Source organism: Chiloscyllium plagiosum, unplaced genomic scaffold (assembly GCF_037043375.1).
Source record: "Chiloscyllium plagiosum isolate Xiang-an unplaced genomic scaffold, Cpla_swu_hap1 HiC_scaffold_17, whole genome shotgun sequence".
Lineage (NCBI taxonomy): Eukaryota > Metazoa > Chordata > Chondrichthyes > Orectolobiformes > Hemiscylliidae > Chiloscyllium > Chiloscyllium plagiosum.
In genome coordinates, this window is record NW_028270155.1 from 80,318,005 (window position 1) to 80,339,724 (window position 21,720).

The 21,720-nt window shown below is 44.5% G+C and overlaps 1 protein-coding gene across 2 annotated transcripts in view; it reads left to right on the forward strand.

Annotated features, from left to right (window-relative positions):
• The window catches only part of ccdc102a (coiled-coil domain containing 102A), a 287,030-nt gene that overhangs the window by 141,379 nt on the left and 123,931 nt on the right, over positions 1-21,720 (forward strand). For both annotated transcript variants that reach the window (XM_043707419.2, XM_087996111.1), the window contains exons 2-4: positions 2,013-2,684; positions 14,568-14,785; positions 16,534-16,642. In XM_043707419.2, the coding sequence (XP_043563354.1) occupies positions 2,088-2,684; positions 14,568-14,785; positions 16,534-16,642 (924 nt within the window). In that variant the 5' untranslated portion in view covers positions 2,013-2,087. The remainder of the gene's footprint in view (positions 1-2,012; positions 2,685-14,567; positions 14,786-16,533; positions 16,643-21,720) is intronic.

Here is a 21,720-nt window from a genome sequence, read left to right on the forward strand (position 1 = left end):
CAAATTATTTAAAATCCCAAATGAAGCATGCAGAACAGAAGATAGAATACTGGGTAACTTATCCTATCCAAACCTGCATTACTGATGCTGTTCCGAAAGTACTTGAAACAGTCCCAGTACATCCCTCAGTGCAAAGAGTAAAAATGACACAGGCTGCTTATAGTTTGCAAAGTCAGAAGGACAGGAGAGTGAGAAGCCCCTCCAGCCTTTTCCACACACAGCTGCCACTGAACTCACTAAAGTTCTGGACTGAATCAAAAACTCTAAACTAAGGCCAGCGACACAGCTAGCTGGCCACTCCCCTTTGATTATACTTTTTTAAGATATGGAAGTCTTGGGCTGGAGATATTATCTGTTATGGGGTATACAGAGAAGGCCGCGATAAACCAGTCAAGCTTCAGACTTGATGAAAAGGGAGGTTAAGTTTAAAAAACCTCAAGGGCATAGCAACCATGTAAAAAGAACCACTCTTGTGACGCAATTCCCACTCCGGCTGAGATTGCCATCAAGCTGTCTCATTCTCAAACCTCCCCCTTGCGCTGAGGCTTGGTGACCCTCAGCACCTTTTCTTTCTAATGGGAGAGCAGCCCTATGGTTCAGTTAGACTATGGCAACTTCATCTGTCTCGTTCAATGATCTATGCACATATACCCAGGTTTCTCAGCTTTTTAGTGAAGTGAATGTGGAAAAAAAAGACTGAAGGAAATTTTAGTTGAACATGATTTGCCCTTAAATTTGGATTTCCACAAATGCCAGTCCAGAATCATACAGCACCGAAGAACCATAGAATCCCCAAGTGGAAGGAGGTAATTTGGCCCATCAGGTTTGTATCAGCACTCCAAAAGGTATCTCGCCCAAACTGAGACAACATCCTAATCTCTACTTGGTCTTGAATATTATAACATATCTTGTGCTCATCCACGTGGTTTTTAAAAATTGAGAGGTTTCCTGCCTCAACCCCACCCCCTGGGCAATACATTCCAATGCCTGGATGAAAATATTTTCCTCAAATACCCTCTTAAACCTCGTGCCTTTCACTTGAAAATGATGCCTCCTTATTTTTGACCCTTCAAGGGGACCAGTTGTTTTCTATTCATCCTGTCCTTGCCCCATATAATCCTGTACATCTTAATTAGATCCCACCTCAATTTTCTGTGCTCCAAAGAACAAACTGAGCTGAAATGTTCCATCCAAGGCAACATCCTGGTGAAACTCCTTTGCAATCCTCCAGACCAATCACATCCTTCCTACAGTGCAATGACCAGAACTTCACACAGTACTTGAGTTGTGGCCTAACCAAAGCTCTGTACATTTCCATCATGAACTCCCTGTTTTTATCATCTATGCCTCAACTGGTGAAGGTGAGCATTCCATATGCCTCCTCAACTACCCTATTAACCTGTCCTTTCACCTTAAGGTGTGTATGGGCAAGCGCTCCAAGATCCCTCTGAGTTTCTTGGTGTCTGGCTTTTTACTTCCAAAGTCCATCATCTCCCATTTATTGGATTTGAATTGCATCTGCATGTGACCAATCCACTCAATTTGAAATTACTTCAGGTTATCAAGGTTATAAAGGAACCTGACTGCTCTTTATCCTGTGCACTAAATAGACAATGATGTATAGAAAATGGGAGAAATGAGAGAATAAGCTCAGATGGCATCTTTCACCTCCTCAACAGATTTGTATATCTGTATTTGACTGGAATATCCACAATAGCTTTCCACCCAAAGCTTCTGAGGCTGGGAGCTGTAGCTAAAGTTTTGGAATTGAGAATAGTTAATTTTACATTGGGTTAAGGGATTGAACAGTTGTGGAACCAACATGGAAGGAGTTAAAATATAGATCAACAACTAATGAAATGATGGTACAGACAGAAGGGGCTGAACGGCTTCATTATATAAGCAGTTTAAACATACATTTGCATGTTTATTTCTACACAAATTTGCTTGTAATGTTCAATACTCCCCTTCCTGAAGGTGCATTATGTAATTGTCAATTACTCCATCTGTAGATTGCAAGTGGAATGGAATTCCAAAAGTAGCAGCCTGAAATGTCTGTCTAAGAGTGGCAGCATTGTCCCCTTGAGATGAGTCAGACTGGTGGCTCTCAATTGGTGGAGACAGGACAGACTAACAAGTCTCCACTCTTGAACAACCACGGCCAGCAAAGCCTCAGCCTGCAGCCTGAGAGAATGTGCAGCCCAGAGACTGTGCCTGCAGCTCCCAAAATTGGAGGGCAGACTCCAAGTCCACAGCTCCCTCTCTGCATGGATGGTGACTGGGAGAGCCGGGAGGAGCTGCGGCTGCGGGAGCTGGAGGAAGCTCGAGCACGTGCTGCCCAGATGGAGAAGACCATGCGCTGGTGGTCTGACTGCACGGCCAATTGGCGGGAAAAATGGAGCAAAGTGAGGGCAGAGAGGAATAAATCTAGGGAGGAGGTGAGGCAGCTGAGACAAAAGCTGGAGGCACTGACTAAAGAACTAACGACAGTGAAACGTGAAAAGCAGGAGCTTTCCAGCGAGAACGAACACCTGCGGTTGGAGGCTGAGCAAATAAAGAATGGTCAATGCGATGAGCAAATACAGGATAATAAACTAGTATTGGAGAAGGAGAGCGAGAGTTTAAATGTTCCAGAGCAGGAACCAGTGCGAGATATGGAGACAATGAAAACGTCCAAAAACAAGGTGAGCTTCTTAAAATATTTTGGGACAGTGTGTTGCTTGTGACTTTATTAATAGGGGCTTTACATTTGTTCATCTCAAGTTCCAATGATACTGTTTGATTCTTTTGGTCTATTTAGCTGTAACTGACAATTCCCTGCACTGACTGCCTGAATTTCTATCTATGTTTTGTTTCTCCCCTCATTTCCCCTCTTGCGCTCTCTGAATTCATAGAACATAGAACAATACAGCACAGAACAGGCCCTTCGGCCCACGATGTTGTGCCGAACTTCTAACCTAGATTAAGTACCCATCCATGTACCTATCCAAATGCCGCTAAAAGGTCGCCAATTATTCCGACTCTATCACTCCCACGGGCAGCGCATTCCATGCCCCCACCACTCTCTGGGTAAAGAACCCACCCCTGACATCTCCCCTATGCCTTCCACCCTTCACCTTAAATTTATGTCCCCTTGTAACACTCTGTTGTACCCCGGGAAAAAGTTTCTGACTGTCTACTCTATCTATTCCTCTGATCATCTTATAAACCTCTATCAAGTCACCCCTCATCCTTCGCCGTTCCAACGAGAAAAGGCCGAGAACTCTCAACCTATCCTCGTACGACTTCCTCTCCATTCCAGGCAACATCCTGGTAAATCTTCTCTGCACCCTCTCCAAAGCTTCCACATCTTTCCTAAAGTGAGGCGACCAGAACTGCACACAGTACTCCAACTGTGGCCTAACCAAAGTCCTGTACAGCTGCAACATCACTTCACGACTCTTGAATTCAATCCCTCTGCTAATGAACGATAATACTCCATAGGCCTTCTTACAAACTCTATCCACCTGAGTGGCAACCTTCAAAGATCTATGTACATAGACCCCAAGATCCCTCTGTTCCTCCACCTGACTAAGAACCCTACCATTAACCCTGTATTCCGCATTCTTATTTGTCCTTCCAAAATGGACAACCTCACACTTGGCAGGGTTGAACTCCATCTGCCACTCCTCAGCCCAGCTCTGCATCATATCTAAGTCCCTTTGCAGCCGACAACAGCCCTCCTCACTATCCACAACTCCACCTATCTTCGTATCATCTGCAAATTTACTGACCCACCCTTCGACTCCCTCATCTAAGTCATTAATAAAAATTACAAACAGCAGAGGACCCAGAACTGATCCCTGCGGAACTCCACTTGTAACTGGGCTCCAGGCTGAATATTTACCATCTACCACCACACTCTGCCTTCGACCGGTTAGCCAGTTTTCTATCCAATTGGCCAAATTTCCCTCTATCCCATGCCTCCTGACTTTCCGCATAAGCCTACCATTGGGAACCTTATCAAATGCCTTACTAAAATCCATGTACACTACATCCACTGCTCTACCCTCATCCACATGCTTGGTCACCTCCTCGAAGAATTCAATAAGACTTGTAAGGCAAGACCTACCCTTCACAAATCTGTGCTGGCTGTCCCTAATCAAGCAGTGTCTTTCCAGATACTCATAAATCCTATCCCTCAGTACCCTTTCCATTACTTTGCCTACCACAGAAGACTAACAGGCCTGTAATTCCCGGGGTTATCCCTATTCCCTTTTTTGAACAGGGGCACAACATTCGCTACTCTCCAGTCCCCTGGTACCACCCCCGTTGCCAGTGAAGACGAGAAGATCATTGCCAATGGTACTGCAATTTCCTCTCTTGCTTCCCACATAATCCTAGGATATATCCCGTCAGGCCCGGGGGACTTGTCTATCCTCAAGTTGTTCAAAATGTCCAACACATCTTCCTTCCTAACAGGTATCTCTTCTAGCTTACCAGTCCATTTCACACTCTCCTCTTCTACAATACGGTTCCTCTCGTTCGTAAATACTGAAGAGAAGTACTTGTTCAAGACCTCTCCTATCTCTTCCGACTCAATACACAGTCTCCCACTACTGTCCTTGATTGGACCTACCCTCGTTCTCGGCATTCTCAGGTTTCTCACATACGCATAAAATGCCTTGGGGTTATCCTTGATCCTATCCGCCAACGATTTTTCATGCCCTCTCTTAGCTCTCCTAATCCCTTTCTTCAGGTCTCTTCTGGCTATCCTGTATCCCTCCACTGCTCTGTCTGAATCCTGTTTCCTCAACCTTATGTAAGCCTCCTTCTTCCTCTTTACCAGACATTCAACCTCTCTCGTCAACCAAGGCTCCCTCACACGACCATTTCTTTCCTGCCTGATAGGTACATACATATCATGGACATGTCGTATCTGCTCTTTGAAAAAGTTCCACATTTCCACCACATCCTTCCCTGACAGCCTATGCTCCCAACGTATGCTCCTCAAATCCTGCCTTACAGCATCGTAATTTCCCTTCCCCCAATTATAAAATCTACCTTGTTGTGCGCACCTATCTCTCTCCATAACCAAGGTGAAAGTCACAGAATTGTGGTCACCATCACCAAAATGTTCACCCACTAACAAGCCCACCACTTGTCCCGGTTCATTACCGAGTACCAAATCCAATATAGCCTCCCCTCTGGTTGGACAATCTACATACTGCGTTAGAAAAGCTTCCTGGACACACTGCACAAACACCGCCCCATCCAATCTACTTCATCTAAAGAGCTTCCAATCAATATTTGGGAAGTTGAAGTCGCCCATGACTACGACCCTGTGGCTTCTGCACCTTTCCAAAATCTGTTTCCCAATCTGTTTCTCCACATCTCTGCTGCTATTGGGGGGCCAATAGTAAACACCCAACAAGGTGACTGCACCTTTCCTATTTCTGACTTCAGCCCATACTACCTCCAGAGGCAGATCCCCCTCAAACTTCCTTTCTGCAGCCGTTATACCATTTCTAATTAGCAATGCCACCCCCCCCTCCTTTTTTCCCACCCTCCCTAATCTTCCTAATCTTGTCCACAAGACCCCAGCTCCTGCCTTCTCAAGCCTTTTCTCATTACATGGAGCTTTCCCAGATCACAGTATCGTTGATATGTCCCTCCTCCATCATGCAGCTGAGTGCGACAGCTTCTACTTGGTTCTATTCCTGTCTATCCAGTGGCAGTGCATTCCACGCACCCACCATTCTCTGTGTAAAGAACCTACCTCTGACATTTCCCCATACCTTCCTCCAATCACCTTTAAAATATGACCCCTCAGGACTGCCATTTCTGTCCTGGGGAAATATCTCTGGCTATCTACTCTCTGTGCCTCTCATTACCTTGTACACCTCGATCAAGTCACTTCTCTTCCTTCTCTCCAGTGCGAAAAGCCCAAGTTCACTCAACCTCTCCTCATAATCCAAGCAGCATCCTGGTATATCCGTGGGCGACACGGTGGCACAATGGCACTGCTGCCTCACAGCGCCAGAGACCGGGTTCAATTCCCGTCTCAGGCGACTGACTGTGTGGAGTTTTCACATTCTCCCTGTGTCTGCGTGGGTTTCCTCCGGGTGCTCTGGTTTCCTCCCACAGTCCAAAGATGTGCAGGGTCAGGTGAATTGGCCATGCTAAATTGCCTGTAGTGTTAGGTGAAGGGGTAAATGTAGGGGAATGGGTCTGGGTGGATTGCGCTTCGGTAGGTCGGTGTGGACTTGTTGGGCCGAAGGGCCTGTTTCCACACTGTAAGTAATCTAAGTAATCTAATCCTCTGCACCCTCTCTAAAGCATCTACATCCTTCCTATAATGAGGTGACCAGAACTGGACACAGTATTCCAAGTGTTATCTAACCATGGTTTTACAAAGCTGCAGCAAAACCTTGTGGCTCATAAACTCAGACCCCGCCCCCCCACCCCCCAATTAATGAAAGCCAAAACACCATATGCCTTCTTAACAACCCTATCAACTTGGGTGGCAACTTTGAGGAATTTATGTACATAGATCCTGTTCTTCCTCCGCACTGCCAAGAATTTTGTCTTTAACCCTGTATTCATCATTCAAATTTGGTCTTCCAGAGTAAATAACTTCAAATTTATCCAGGGTGAACTCCCATCTGCCACTTCTCAACCCAGCTCTGCCTCATGTTAATGTCTTGTTGTAGCCTGCAACAGGCCTCAACACTATCCAGAACACCATTGACCTTTGTCATCAGCAAACTTATTAACCCACCCTTCCACTTTTTCATCCAAGTGATTTATAAAACTACAAAGAGCAGAGGCCCAAGAACAGATCCCCACTGGTCACTGACCTTCAGGTGGAATACTTTCCATCCACTACCACTCACTGTTGTCTTTTGGGTAAAAACAATGACTGCAGATGCTGGAAATCAGAGTCTAGATTAGAGTGGTGCTGGAAAAGCACAGCAGTTCAGGCAGCATCCGAGGAGCAGGAAAATCGATGTTTCGGGCAAAAGCCCTTCATCAGGAATACAGGCAGAGAGCCTGAAGGGTGGAGAGATAAAAAACTGTTGGCTTTTGGCCAGCCAATTCTGTATCCAGACAGCCAAAATTTCCTGTATCCCATGCCTTCTAACCTTTTGATTGAGCCTACCATGGGGAACTTTATCAAAAGCCTTGCTGATATCCATATACACCACATCCTCTGCTCGACCTTCGTCAACTTGTCTCGTTACATCCTCAAAGAACTCAATAAGGCTTGAGGTATGACCTGCCCCTCTCAAAGCCATGCTGACTTGCTTCAGTCAAACTGTTATTCCAAATAGTCATAAATCCTATCTCTCAGAATCCTTTCCAGTACCTTGCTTACCACAGACTGACGGTCTGTAGTTCCCAGGGATTTCCCTTTTCCCTTTCTTGAACAGAGGAACAACATCTGCCTCCCATCAGCCAGTAATACTCCCGTGGAGAGTGAGGATGCAAAGATCATCGCCAGAGGCACAGCAATCTCATTCATTCCTCGCTTCCCGTAGTAACCTTGGATGTATCTGGTCTGGCCCTGGGACTTGTCTATCTTGATGCTTCCCAGAATTTCCAGCACATCCACTTTCTTAATATCAATCTATTCAAGCCTTATAACCTGGTCCACAGTGTTCTACTATCAACAAGGTCACTCTCTCTAGTGAATACTGAAGCAAAAAACTCATTTAGGGCCTCCCCTACCTCTTCAGACTCAAGGCACACAATCCCTCCACTATCCCTGATCAGCCCTACCCTCTCTCTGATCATTCTCTTATTCCTCACATTAGTGTAAAACGCCTTTCGGTTTTCCCTAATCCTTCCCGCCAAGGCTTTTTCATGCCCCCTCCTAGCTCTTTTCAGTCCATTTTTGAGCTCTCCTAGCTACCCTATAATCCTCTAAATCTGTGCCAGATCCTTGCTTCCTCAACCTTAAGTAAGATTCCTTCTTCCTTTTGACGAGAAGCTCCTCTGCTCTTGTTATCCAAGACTCCTTCACTTTAGCATTCCTTGCCTGTCTCAGTGGAGCAAAGTTAACCAACACTCACAATAAGTGCTCCTTAAACAGCCTCCACATTCTGTGCCTTTCCTGTACCTTCCCATGCTTCCTGTTCTCAAAATAATTGTGTGAGTAGTCCAGTGTTAATCTTCAATGCAAAATACACCAAATGTTTCTATATTAATCCCTGCCTGCTACCTCATCAGATGACCTCATCACCTTATATAATCTTTGAAATACTCCCAGTTCAAAAGATGGTTGGGGGCTTGTGGGCAGTGCTCGGACAGGTGGTGTGGTGGGCAGTGGGGAGGGTTTTCTGGGATTGCTAAACGATCTTGATTGGGTGAGTCAATGGGCTGGAAAGTGACAGGAATTCTTTGTGGATGGGTGCAAGGTGTTGCATTTTGGTACAGCAAACAAGCATAGGACTTTTACAAGCAATGTTGTGGCCTTGGTGAAGCAAGGGATCTAGGAGTTGGGGTACGTTGTTCTTTGGGGTTCATGTGGTGTGGACAGGGTGGTTGCATGGTCGTTTGGCACGCTTTCCTTTGGGTGTGGGAGTTGGGGAGTTGTATTTAGATTAGATTAGATTAGATTACTGTGTGGAAACAGGCCCTTCGGCCCAACAAGTCCACACCGACCCGCCGAAGCGCAAACCACCAGACCCGTTCCCCCACATTTACCCCTTTACCTAACACTACGGGGCAATTTAGCACGGCCAATTCACCTAACCTGCACATTTTTGGATCGTGGGAGGAAACCGGAGCACCCGGAGGAAACCCACGCAGACATGGGGAGAATGTGCAAACTCCACACAGAGTCGCCTGAGGCGGGAATTAAACCGGGTCTCTGGCGCTGTGAGGCTGCAGTGCTAACCACTGTGCCACCGTGCCGCCCATGTGTTGAGGTCACGCATGATGTGGTGGGCCCTCTTCTGGGGTCCTGTTTCCAGGCCTGGTCACCCAGTTCTCGGAAGGATATTATTAAAGCTGGAGAGAGTTCAGAAGAAATTTACCAGAGTGTTGCTGGGAATGGAAGTTATAGAGAGGGGCTGGGACTTTTCTTTTACTGGAGTCTAGGAGATTGAGAGGCAATTGATTAGAAGTTTAGAAAATAATATTTGGTACATGTGGAGTTAATAGTAATTGTCTTTTCCCTTGGATGGGGGATTTCCAGACTTGGGGGCATGGCTTTAATGTGAAAATGGGCAGATTTAAAAAAAGCCATGAGGCAATTTTTTGTTTACACATGGTTTGTCTATGGAATGACCTTCCTGAGGAAATGGCAAATGTGTGTACAATTACAATGTTCAAAAGTCATTTAAGTCAGTACCTGTCTACAAAAGGTTTAAAGGGATATGGGCCAGGAGCAGGCAGGTGCGTCCAGTTTAGTTTGAGATTATGTCCGGAACGGACTGGTTGGACCGAAGGGTCTGTTTCCGTGTTATGTGACTCTATGTAACCTAATGACACCACTTGATACGAGTGCCTTAAAATGCAGAATTCCAGCAAAAGTGCAAAGAAAGTTGTTGCAATCCCTATAGAGAGTAAGAACCTATAAAAAGAAATTCAGTTGATACCTGCAATTTGTGACTCACCTGTCACAAATTCACATGTTAGGATGTTTGCTGCAACAAGTGACTATGAATAAATTTGCCTCTCTAAATGGAGATGACTTTTCTCTTTCTTTGTTTTCTCAAATGGCTTCCCCACCACTCAGGGTGGCATGGTAATTCAGTGGTTAGCGTTGCTACTTACAGCGCCAGGGACTCAGGTTTGATTCCATCCTTGTGTGGAGTTTGGACATTTTCCCAGTATCTGCATGGGTTTCCTCCAGGGGCTTCGTTTTGTCCCATAACCCAAAGATGTACAGGTTAGGTGAATTGTTCTTGGGAAATGCAAGGGAATGGTTGGGAGAGGTGGGGTGCTCTTCAGAGGGTCAGTGTGGACTTGATGGGCCAAATGGCTTGCTTCCACACAGTAGGGATTCTGTGATTACTGCAGTTCCTGTGTCTGTCTCTAGCACCCTTCTTGTAAACGGGAATCACATTAGCTGTCCTGTGTCACTTCCCCTGTGCCTTGAAAGGAACTTCCATTGTGTCTTAACTTCCTATGATTCAAGTACTAGGAAACTCTGATCCCTGCGTACCTCAGAGCTCTTCAATCTCTCTCTACCTTATCACGAAATGCTACTTTGCTATTCTTCCTGCCAAAGTGGAGAAATTTACAATTTTTTTCTATATCTGTCTATGACCCTAACCATTAGAGTTCATCTCATACTCTAGCTATTATAGTTTATCTCTTTTGTCTATCTGTCATTTTAATCTCTCTAATACTCTATCATCGGAGTTTCTGTTTCATACATTATCAGTTGGAACTTGTGTCTCAAAAACTCTAGCCTTTTGAGATCATCTGCCTGGCACTCTGTCCTTCTAATATTTGTAGAATCATAGAATCTCTACAATGCAGAAGGAGGCCATTCTGCCCATCAAGTCTACACCAACCCTCTGAAGAGCAACCCACCTTGACCCCCCCCCCCCCCGCTCCCCAAATTATCCCCACATTCTGGCATTTTTACAGCTAATCCACCTAACCTGCATATCTTTGGACTGTGGGAGGAAGCCAAAGCACCCAAAGGGAAGCCTATGCAGACACAGAACAAACATGCAAACTCCAAACAGTTGGAATCGAACCTGGTCCTTGGCTCTGAGGCAGCAGTGCTAACCACTGAGCCACCAAGCTGCCATCAAGGTTCCTCCCTCTGGTCCTCCAGCCACCAGGGTTCCTCTCCCTCATCTCTTCCAGCCTTTGGAATTCATCTGTCTAGCATTTGAACTATTGGAGTTAAATTCTCTGATGTTTGAAGTCTTGAAATTGAACTCTTCATATTCTGTCCGTGTTTTATCACCTGGATGCTGTATATTCCGCATGTTCTTTTTGTTTTTGGCAGCACGCTAATTTTATGCCAAATTCAATTGTTGCAATTCAAGGATACAACACAGCATGAGCTTCTCCAGAACGACTAATAATTGGTAATGAACACTGGTCCAGCCAGTGATGCCCATATCCTGTATGTGTACAGAAAAATCTCAATCATAGCAGGGAGATTTTGCAGGAGCTGTGTTGGACTTTGGAATAACATGTGCAGTTCTAGTCACCACACGACAGGAAAGGTGTGATTTCACTGGAGCAGGTGCAGAGGAGATCCATCAGGATGTTTTCTGATTTGGACCATTTCAACTTTGAAGAGAAGCGGGATAAACTTGAGTAGCTTTTTCTTTGGAGCAGAGAAGATTGAGGGGATACCTGACAGAGATGTGTAAGATTGAGGGGCATGGGCAGGGTGAATAGAAAGGTGGTGTTCCCCTTAGTTGAAGGGTCAAGAAAAAGGGGCATACTTTTAAGGTGATAGGCAGGAGAATTAGTGGGAATTTTAGGAAAATGTTTTCATCCAGGAGGTGATGGAGGTCTAGAATGGACTGTCTTGGGAGAATATTTGAGGTGGGAAAACTCACAATCTTTAAAAAGTACTTGGAATGAGTATTGGAAATATCAGAGCTGTATTAGGAGAGGACATCGTGCAGGGCTCCTACAGTGAGGTAGAACTCAGTGATTGCATCTTTTTTTCTTCCAATTATGAGGTTAGACTATAGACCTCCCAATAACCAGAAGAAGATGGAGGAACAAGTATGTCAGGGAGAAAGTGAGGACTGCAGATGCTGGAGATCAGAGCTGAAAATGTGTTGCTGGAAAAGCGCAGCAGGTCAGGCAGCATCCAAGGAACTGGAGAATCGACGTTTTGGGCATAAGCCCTTCTTCAGGAATCCTGTGCGCTTTTCCAGCAACACATTTTCAGAACAAGTATGTCAGCAGATCACAAAGATGTAAAAACAATAAAATTGTGATAATGGGTGATTTTAACTTTCCAATCCTGTGACTCCCTTAGCGCCAGGGACAGAATTTGTTAGATGCGTCCCCAGGTTGGATTTTTTAAACAATATGCACATAGTTGGCCATATCAAACCTTGCATTGGAGAATAAGCTTGGCCAAGTTATTAAAGTTTCAGTAGGAGAGCATTTGGAGAACAGGTAGTTAAATAGTCATACTGCAAGTGCTAAACTGGGGAAAGGATAAATACAAGAGTATTAGGTATGAACTGGAAAGGTTGGATTGCAGACAGTCGTTTGAAGGTAAAGCCATACGTGACGTGTGGAAGTCTTAAAAACCAGTTGACCAGAGTTCAGAACCAGCAAGTTCCTGTGAGGATGAAAGTTAACGATAGCAAAATTTGGAAACCTTGGATGATAAGAGGTTTTCTAAGTTAAGAAAAGGGAAACGTGTAAAGTTTAGGAATCAGAGATGAAGCGAGGCCTTTGAGCATAAAAGAAGCAGAAAATAAAGAAATTAGGAAGGCTAGAAGGGACCATGAAATATCCTTGGCAAGTAGGATTAAAAGCATTTTTTACATTAATTAGGAACAAGAGGGTAACTCAGGGACAAAGGAGGGAATTTGTGTGGAGCCAGAGGAAGTGGATGAATTCCTTAAGTACTTCGCAACTGTATTCAAGGAGAAAGGCATGAAAAATGGTAAGATTTGGGGGGTATGTTGATATCCTATGGCATGTTGGTATTGAGGAGGAGGAGGAGGTGGTGTTAGCTGCCTTGAAAAGCCCTGATAGAATCTCTCCCTGAATACTAATTGAGGCAAGGGAGATTGTCAAGGATAATTTATATCCACTTCAGCCACAGGCGAGGTCCCAGAGGATTGGAGACTAGCCAATGTTATTCCTTTATTCAAGAAGGGTAATGTGGATAACCCAGGAAATTTTAGGTTGGTAAACCTTACATCAGTCGTAAGGAAGTTATTGGGGAAGATTCTTAGGGACAGGATTTACTTGCATTTGGAAAAGAATAGACTTATTAGGGATAGTCAGCATGGCTTTATACAGAGGAGATTTTGTTTCTCAAACTTGATTAGGTATTTTGAGGAAGTGACGCAGATTATTGAGGGCAAGCCAGTGGATTTTGTCTACATGGATGTTACTAAAGCAAAAATAGAAATTGCTGGAAAAACTGCAAGTCTGGCAGCATCTGTACAGAGAAATCAGAATTGAATGTCTAAAGAAAGGTCACTGAACGTGAAATGTTGACTGATTTTAGATTAGATTCCCTACAGTATGGAAACAAGCCCTTTGGCCGAACAAGTCCATTCCCACCCTCTGAAGAGTAAACCACTCACACCTATTCCCCTACCCTATATTTACCCTTGACTAATGTACCTAACACAATGGGCAATTTAGCATGGCCAATTCACATGACCTGCACATCTTTGGACTGTGGGAGCTCCAGCATCTGCAGTCCTCACTTCCTCCCTGTGAGAGAAAACTGGAGTACCCAGAGGAAACCCACACAGACACGGGGAGAATGTGCAAACCCCACACAGTCGCCTGAGGCAGGAATCGAACCTGGGTCCCTCGCACTGTGAGGCAGCGGTGCTAACCACTGAGCCACCATGCCGCCCCTCCACAGTTTCTGCCAGACCGCTAAGATTTCCCAGCCATTTACTGTTTTTGTTTTGGATACACGGTTGGCTTGGTCATAGACAGGGTATTTATAGAACTACTTTTTCTGACTTGAGGCCTGTGACCAATGGTATTCCCCAAAATTCAGTGCTGGGACTTGTGTCTGTAATGTATATACATACATGGTTTGGATGAAAATGTAGTTGGTCTGATTAGCATGTTTGCAGATGACACGAAAATTGGTAGAATTGTGGATAGAAAGTGTAAAGGTTGGCAAGTCTTGTTACAAGTGTATAAGGCTTTGGTTGGGCCACATTTGCAGTACAGTGAACAGTTTTGCTCGCTGCATGAGAGGAGGATTTGTGGAGGCTTTGGATTCTAAAAAGGTTTACCAGGATGTTGCCTGGATTGGAGTGTATGAGCTGGGCAGAGAGGTTGGACAAACTTGGACTGATTTTGCGCGAAAGTAGGAGGCTGGGGGGAGGCAACCTGATAGAAGTACCCAAAATTATGAGAGCCATCGACAGAGCGGATAGTTGGAGTTTCTTTCCCAGGGTGGAAACGTCAAACACTAGGGGGCATAGCTTTAAGATGAGAGGAGGGGAGTTTGAAGCAAGTGTGTGAACAAAGTATTTTTACACAGAAGCACTGCCAGTGGAGGTGTTAGAAGTAGATATAATAGCAAGGTTTAAGATGCATTTGGACAGACACCTGAACAGGCAGAGGATAGAGGAATAGGGACAATGTACAGGCACATGGGATTTGTTTAGCATCATGGTAGACCCAGATTTGGGTGGGCCAAATGGCCTGCGCCTGTGCTGTACTGCTCTAAAGGTTGTAACATACAAGCTATGGGCCAAGAGCTGGAAAATGGGTCAAGTGGAGATTGAGTAGTTTTTGTCAGTGCAGACTTGAAATCCAAAGGGTCTGTGAATATGAATATTGACTGGATGGAGATCCCTCAGCTTCAAGGAGCAGAGAGTGATACTTCTGTACAAGTACATATGCTTTTAGCTGTAATTTTTTCATTTATTGTGCAGGATGTTGAATTAATGGAAGCCATTATCAAAACTAAGCAAGAGAGCACAGAGGCCTGGGACCAGCGCAGTACTCAGAGTGTGCGCACTTCCCTCAGCCGCCATGAGAGGAATCGCATCCTGTGGGATGAAGTGACAATCATTGAAGAGGATGCCACTAAAGTCACAGCATTGCAGCTGCGTTTAGACGAATCCCAGAAAACCCTCCAGAAAGAGAGGGAGTAAGTATAGGAGGTCCAAGCTTCTCCGTTTATCTTTTGATAATTTATCAGTCCCTGTTATCTAAACATTCATGACGGGCTGTGCATTATTTAAGGTGTGGGTTTAAATGCTACTGCATAGGTATGAGCTGGTAATCCAGGCTAACACCCCAGATTAGTGCTCGGGGCAGTTGCAAAGTCGGAAGAGCATAGTTTTCAAGAGTTAATAAATTTAGGTCCCATGTGTTGTTTTTGGTGGATAGGAAAGATCCCATGATACTATTCTGAAGAAGAGCAGGACAGTTCTCCTGGTGACCTGACCAGTATGTATGTCTCATTATGAAACCAGGTAATTTGGTCACAATGAGTTGTACTAGGGCACTGTATCACAGGTACTGGGGCAGTGTGTGGCATCTTAGACCAAATGATATATTCCATATCCTTCGATTGCGACTCCAGGTTCTGGACTCCCCTGCCAATGGGATCATCCTTCCTACATCTGTCTAGTCTTGTTAGAATTCTCTAGGTTTCTGCGATTTCTCCTTCATTCTTTTGAACTCCAGTGAATGTAATCGTAACTAATTCAAGCTCCCTTCATAATTCAGTCCCGCCATCCAAGAAATTAGTTTGGTAAACTTTCACTTCACGCCATGTAGCACGAACATCCTTCCTCAGAGAAGGTGGCTCACTGGTTAGCACTGCTGCCTCACAGTGCCAGGGATCCAGGTTCGATTTCAGCCTTGGGCAACTGTCTGTGTGGTATTTGCACATTTTCCCCATGTCTGTGTGGGTTTCCTCCCACGGTCCAAAGATAAGCAGGTTGGGTGAATTGGCTGTGCTAACTTGTCCATAATGTTCGTGGATGTGTAGTTTAGATGCATTAGTCAGTGGTAAATGTAGAGTAATAGGATAGGGGAATAGGTCTAGGTTGGTTACCCTTCGGAGGCTTGGTGTACTGGTTGGGCTAAATGGCCTGTTTTCACACTAGGGATTCTATGTATTCTGTGTTAAACTGCACACTCTGTTCCAGGCGTGGTATCAACAATACCAATAGTTGTGACAAGGCATTTCTCCCACCATGAATGTCAACAAACACCTTTTGCCTGCTGCCATTTGCCACCTTCAGTGCCTGCATGCTTGTTACCCATTCCACTCTTGTAATTTATAGCCATTCAGAAACTAAACTGCCTTCCTACTTTTGCTCCCCAAGGAGTCAACCTCACATTTATTCACTTTACACTGCATCTACCATGCATTTGCCCATTCATTCAACTTGTTTAAATCACGATGAAGCATCTGCATCCTCCACACAGCTTAGTCTCCCATCAAGTTTTGAAACACATTGTGGTAAATGAGTTGCATTGGTAGCCAGTTCCAGATACACTAAAAAATGGAACTTCCATGCCTGTTGAGTTTGCCAGCTTCAAAAAGTGTAGGGTGCCTCTTCAGCAAGAGGACAGAGCCAGGCACCGGCAAGAGGACAGGTTCAGGTAGGAGCAAGAGTATGGGGTCTGCACCAAAGACTATGTTGGCACAGATTGGTGAGTGAATAATAGAGCCGTGTATTCTCAACAGATGGATGTGATAGAATATGAAGGAGTGAGCCGAGCAGGCTGGAAAGCTGCTTTCAATACACTATTTTGAAGAATTGTGGAGGGGAAAGCAGTGTTATGACAAACTTTGAAATCCAAGTTTTGTAATTGTGCAAATTGGTTTGAACTGAAGTGAATGGTTTGTAGTAATTGTAACTGTACAGTCTTTCTCCTTAGGGACAAGAGCGCACTCAGTAAACACATTGAGAAGCTGGAAGTGGATGTCAGCCAGTGGAAACTCAAGTATGAAGAGCTGAACAAATCGAAGCAGGAGGTGGTTAAACAGGTAAAGTTCAGAACATTGAGGAGCCACTTAGTCACACAGGCATTTTTTTTATATATACATGCTCACAATTGACAGCACATTGTGGCTGAATTAGCTTCACAATTGCAACCTTGCGCTTATATTTTAATCTGATGTAGTGAGAAGATGGTTGCTATACTTCAGTATTTACATTGAAGTTTTTGATACATTGAGCTGAATTTTCGGAAACATGCATAATCCCTCATTTTCCATGTGACCCTTGTAGTGCTAGATGAGACCTCCTATCCCCATTTTGAAATGCATTTTCCCAGGAAGGATTCCTGACTCAATTTGTACATAGACCAACTAGGGGGAGGCCATATTGGATCTGGTGCTAGGCAATGAGCCAGGCCAGGTGTTAGAACTCATTGGGGAGCATTTTGGTAACAGTGACCACAACCTTTACCATAGCCATGGAGAGGGATAGGAGCAGACAATATGAGAAGGTATTTAATTGGGGAAGGGGAAAGTGTACTGCTGTTAGGAGCTGTGAAGCATAAGTTGGGAATAATTGTTCCACAGAAAATGCACAACAGAAATGTGGAGGCTGTTTAAGAAACACTTGTCGCAAGTGTTGGATAACTTTGTCCCACTGAGACCGGCAAGGAATGGTAAAGTGAAGGAGCCTTAGATGACCAGAGAAGAGGAGCCTGTCATCAAAAGGAAGAGAGAAGCTTACTTAAGGTTAAGGAAGCAAGGATCTGGCGTCGCTTTAGAGGATTGCAGGGTAGCTAAGAAAGAGCTCAAAAATGGACTGAAGAGAGCTAGGAGGGGGCACGAGAAAAGCTTTGGTGGGAAGGATTAAGGAAAACCCAAAGGCAATCTACACTTGTGTGAGGAATAAGAGAATGATCAGAGAGAGGATAGGGCCGATCAGGGATAGTGGAGGGAACGTGTGCCTGGAGTCTAGAGGCAAGGGAGGCCCTAAGTGAGACTTTTGCTTCAGTATTCACTTGATTCACAGTGAAAACATGATGGACAGCATTAATAAGCTTGAACAGATTCATAGTAAGGAAGTGGATGTGCTGGAAATTCTGGGAAGCATCAAGATGTTCTCAGGGCTGGGCCAGATATATTCAAGGTGACGACAGGAAGCGCGGAATGAGATTACTGTGCCTCTGGCAATGATCTTTGCGTCCTCACTCCTCAAGGATGATTGAAGGAAGGGAAATGTTGCTCTTCTGTTCAAGAAAGGGAATAAAGAAATCCCTAGGAACTATTACAGCCCAGTCAGTCTTACGTCTGTGGTAAGCAAGATACTGGAACAGATTCTGATAGATAGGATCTATGACTATTTGGAACAGCGTTGTTTGATTAAAGATGCTCAGCGTAGCTTTGTGAAGGACCAGTCATTCCCTTCAAGCCTTATTGAGTTCTTTGAGGATGTGAAGTTGACGAAGGTCGAGCAGTGGATGTGGTGTATATGGATTTCAGTAAGGCATCTTATAAGGTTCCCCACAGTAGGCTCATTCAGAAAGTTAGGAGGTCTGGGATACAGGAAAATTTGGCTGTCTGGATACAGAATTGGCTGGTTGAAAGAAGACAGCAAGTGGTAGTGGATGGAAAGTATTCCACCTGGAGGTCAGTGACCAGTGGTGTCCCACAGAGATCTGTTCTTGGGTCTCTGCTCTTTGTACTTCTTATAAAGACTTGGATGAAGAAGTGGAAGGGTGGCTTAGTAAGTTTGCTGATGACACAAAGGTCGATGGTGTTGTAGACAGTATTGAGGGCTGTTGCAGGCTATGACAAGGCATTGACAGGATGCAGAGCTGGGCTTAGAAGTGGCAGATGGAGTTCATCCTGGTTAAATTTGAAGTTATTTGCTCAAGAAGGTCACATTTGAATGCTGAATACAGAGTTATAGACAGGATTCTTGGAGGAACAGCAGGATCTTGGGTTCCACATACATAGATCCTTCAAAGTTGCCACCCAAGATGATAGGGTTGTTAAGAAGGCATATGGTGTTTTGGCTTTCATCGACAGGGGGATCGAATTTAAGAGCCACGAGGCTTTGCTACAGATCTATAAAACCCTGGTTAGACCACACTTGGAATATTGTGTCCAGCTCTGCTCATTATTGGAAGGATGTCGGTGCTTTAGAGAGGGTGCAGAGGAGATTTACCAGGATGCTGCCTGGATTGGAGGACATCTCTTATGATGAGAGGTTGAGTCAGCTAGGGCTTTTCACACTAGCTTTCCATTGGCTATTTTTTGTCCATATCTTGCTGTAAACTTTGTATCCCAATTGTAACTTGCCTTTCCAGCTATTGTCTTCTGCAAATTTGAATGTGGTATATTTGCTTCCTTCTGATCGATGTATATTGGAAGGAGTTGCAGTCTCAGTACTGATCCCTGTATAATCCCACTGGTTATGGATTGCCATTCTGTGAAAGAGCCCCTTATCCCCAGTTTTGAATTCCTGGCCGTTAGCAGTTCTCCATAGGCCAGCTTACTACATCAAATACCATGGGTTCTTATTTTATGACTTAAACGTTTTGAGGTGCCTTGTCAAACAAGTTCTGAAAGTCTAAATGCAATACATCTGCTGGTTCCCTTCCATGCATTGAGATTTCTTTTAAAAACTGTTAACAACTGAGTTAGAAATAATCTCCCTTTGAAGCTGTGCTGAGTTTGCTTTATTGGATTGTGATTTTCCAAATATTCTGCTATTTCATGCTTAATGAGTAATTCCAGCAATAGATTTTCAGCAAATTAGCCTGTAGGTTAGTTGCTTGTTGGTTCCCTCCCTTTTTGAATAATGTGTCACCGTTTTCCCATCTTCTGGTACCTCTGCGAATCCAAGAATTTTTGGGAAATTATAACTATAATTATAATTATAACTATGCTGTCTGTGTAGCTGCTACTTTTAGGATCCAAGGATGCAAGCCATTAGGGCCAGGGGACATGTGACATGTATCAGCTATTTCGACCAATGTAGTGATGGAACCCTTCCTTGTGAAGTCTCAGAGATCATCAGAAATTATGAAGTTTGAAACGCTGTTAAGTTTGAAATGAGTTGGAACTGCAATAATGGGGTTGCAATGATGGAGATGATCAGCAGAGGGAGGTATTGTAGCAGACAAGACAACATGCTGTTGTGCAAATCCTCCTTGATTGTTGCAAACAAGAATTGTCAGGAAATGAGAGTTATTCTAACTATTAAGCCCATGTGCATCTGGATTGTGGCTTTTGCTCAAAGGAGCAGTGCAGGGCTTGCAAAAATCTTTTGCGACCTCATTTCCTTAGACGTAGAATGAGCTATTTTAACTTGCATTTCTTTCACTTGGAATTTAACTTCATCTTTTCAGGACTGGAGGTGTTTCCATCTAGCTGTAATGTTTATTGCTCCTGAAGGGGCTGTATATTGGTAAAGTTAACATGTCACAGGACCTGACAGATTGTTGGGTTAGGCAGTGTTGAAACATTGAGGAGTAGGCCACTTAACTCGTTGAGCCTGCTCTGCCATAATTATGGCTGATCGTTGAGCTCAATATCCTAATACCGCCTTGCCATATCATATGGGCGGCATGGTGGCTCAGTGGTTAGCACTGCTGCCTCACAATCCCAAGAACCTGAGTTTGATTCCAGCCTTGGGCGACTGTCTGTGTGGAGTTTGCACATTCTCCCCGTGTCTGTGTGGGTTTCCTCCGGGTGCTCCAGTTTCCTCCCACACTCCAAAGATGTGCAGGTTAAGTGAACTGGCCATGCTAAATTGCCCGTAGTGTTAGGTGCATTAGTCAGAGGGAAATGGGTCTGGGTGGGTTACTTTTCAGAGGGTCGGTGTGGACTTGTTAGACCGACAGTCCTGTTTCCATACTGTAGGGAATCTAATCTAATCTTTAGCCACAAGATGACACCAAAATTGGAGATGCACTGGATGGCAAAGATGATTACCTCAGTGGGATTTTGATCAGATCAGGCCAAGGATTGGCAGGTGAAGTTTAAATTGGATAAATGCGAAGTGCTGCATTTTGGAAAGGCAAATCCGGGCAGGAATTATACACTTAATGGAAGGTTCCAGGGGACCAACAAAGAGACCTTGGAGTGCAGATTCATAGTTCCTTGAAAGTGGAGTCGTAGGTGAATAGGATAGGGAAGAAGGTCATTGGTATGCTTTTCTTTATTGGTCAGACTATTGAGTATAGGAGTTGGCAGGTCAGGTTGTGCTGTACAGGACACTTTTGGAGTATTGTGTGCAGTTCTGGTATGTCTTCTACAGGAAGGATGGTCTGACCCTTTGAAAGGGTTCAGAAAAGATTTACAAGGATGTTGCCAGGGTTGGAGGTTTTGAGTTATAGGGAGAAGCTGAATAGGCTGCGACTGTTTTCCCTCGGACATCAGAGGCTGAGGGGTGACCTTATAGAGGTTTATAAAATCATGCAGGACATGGATAGGGTGGGGTGGGGGAATCGAGAACTAGAAGCCACAGGTTTAGGGTGAGAGGGGAAAGATTTTAAAGGAACCAAAGGGGCAACTTTTTCACAAAGGTTGGTGCGTGTATGGAATGTGTTGCCAGAGAAAGTGATGGAGGCTAGTACAATTACAACATTTTAAAAGGCATCTGGATGGGTATATGAATGGAAAGAGTTCAGAGGGATATGGGCCAAGTATTGGCAAAGGGGACTAGATTAATTTAGGATATCTGGTCGGCATGGACGAGTTGGATGGAAGGGTCTGTTTCAGTGCTGTACATCTCTATGAATCTATGAATCTCTTAAAGCTATTTCTATTTCTGCCTTAAAAATCCATTATGTTTTTGGTCCTGATCACATTCTGTGGTAGTGAATTCTACAAGCACCTCACTCCCTGGCTGAAGAAATTTCGACTTCTCTCAAGCCTCGAAGTTTTACCTTTTAACCTTAAATCAAGACCCCCATTTTAGGACTCTCTCACCATCAGGAACATCTTTCCTGCATCTAACGTGTCTCATCCTGTTAGAATTTCATGGGTTTCTATGAGATCCCCCCCCCCCATTCTTCTAAACTGTGAATACAATCCTAACCAATTTGATCTCTCCTCATACATCAGTTCCACCATCCCAGAAATCAATTTGGTAAACC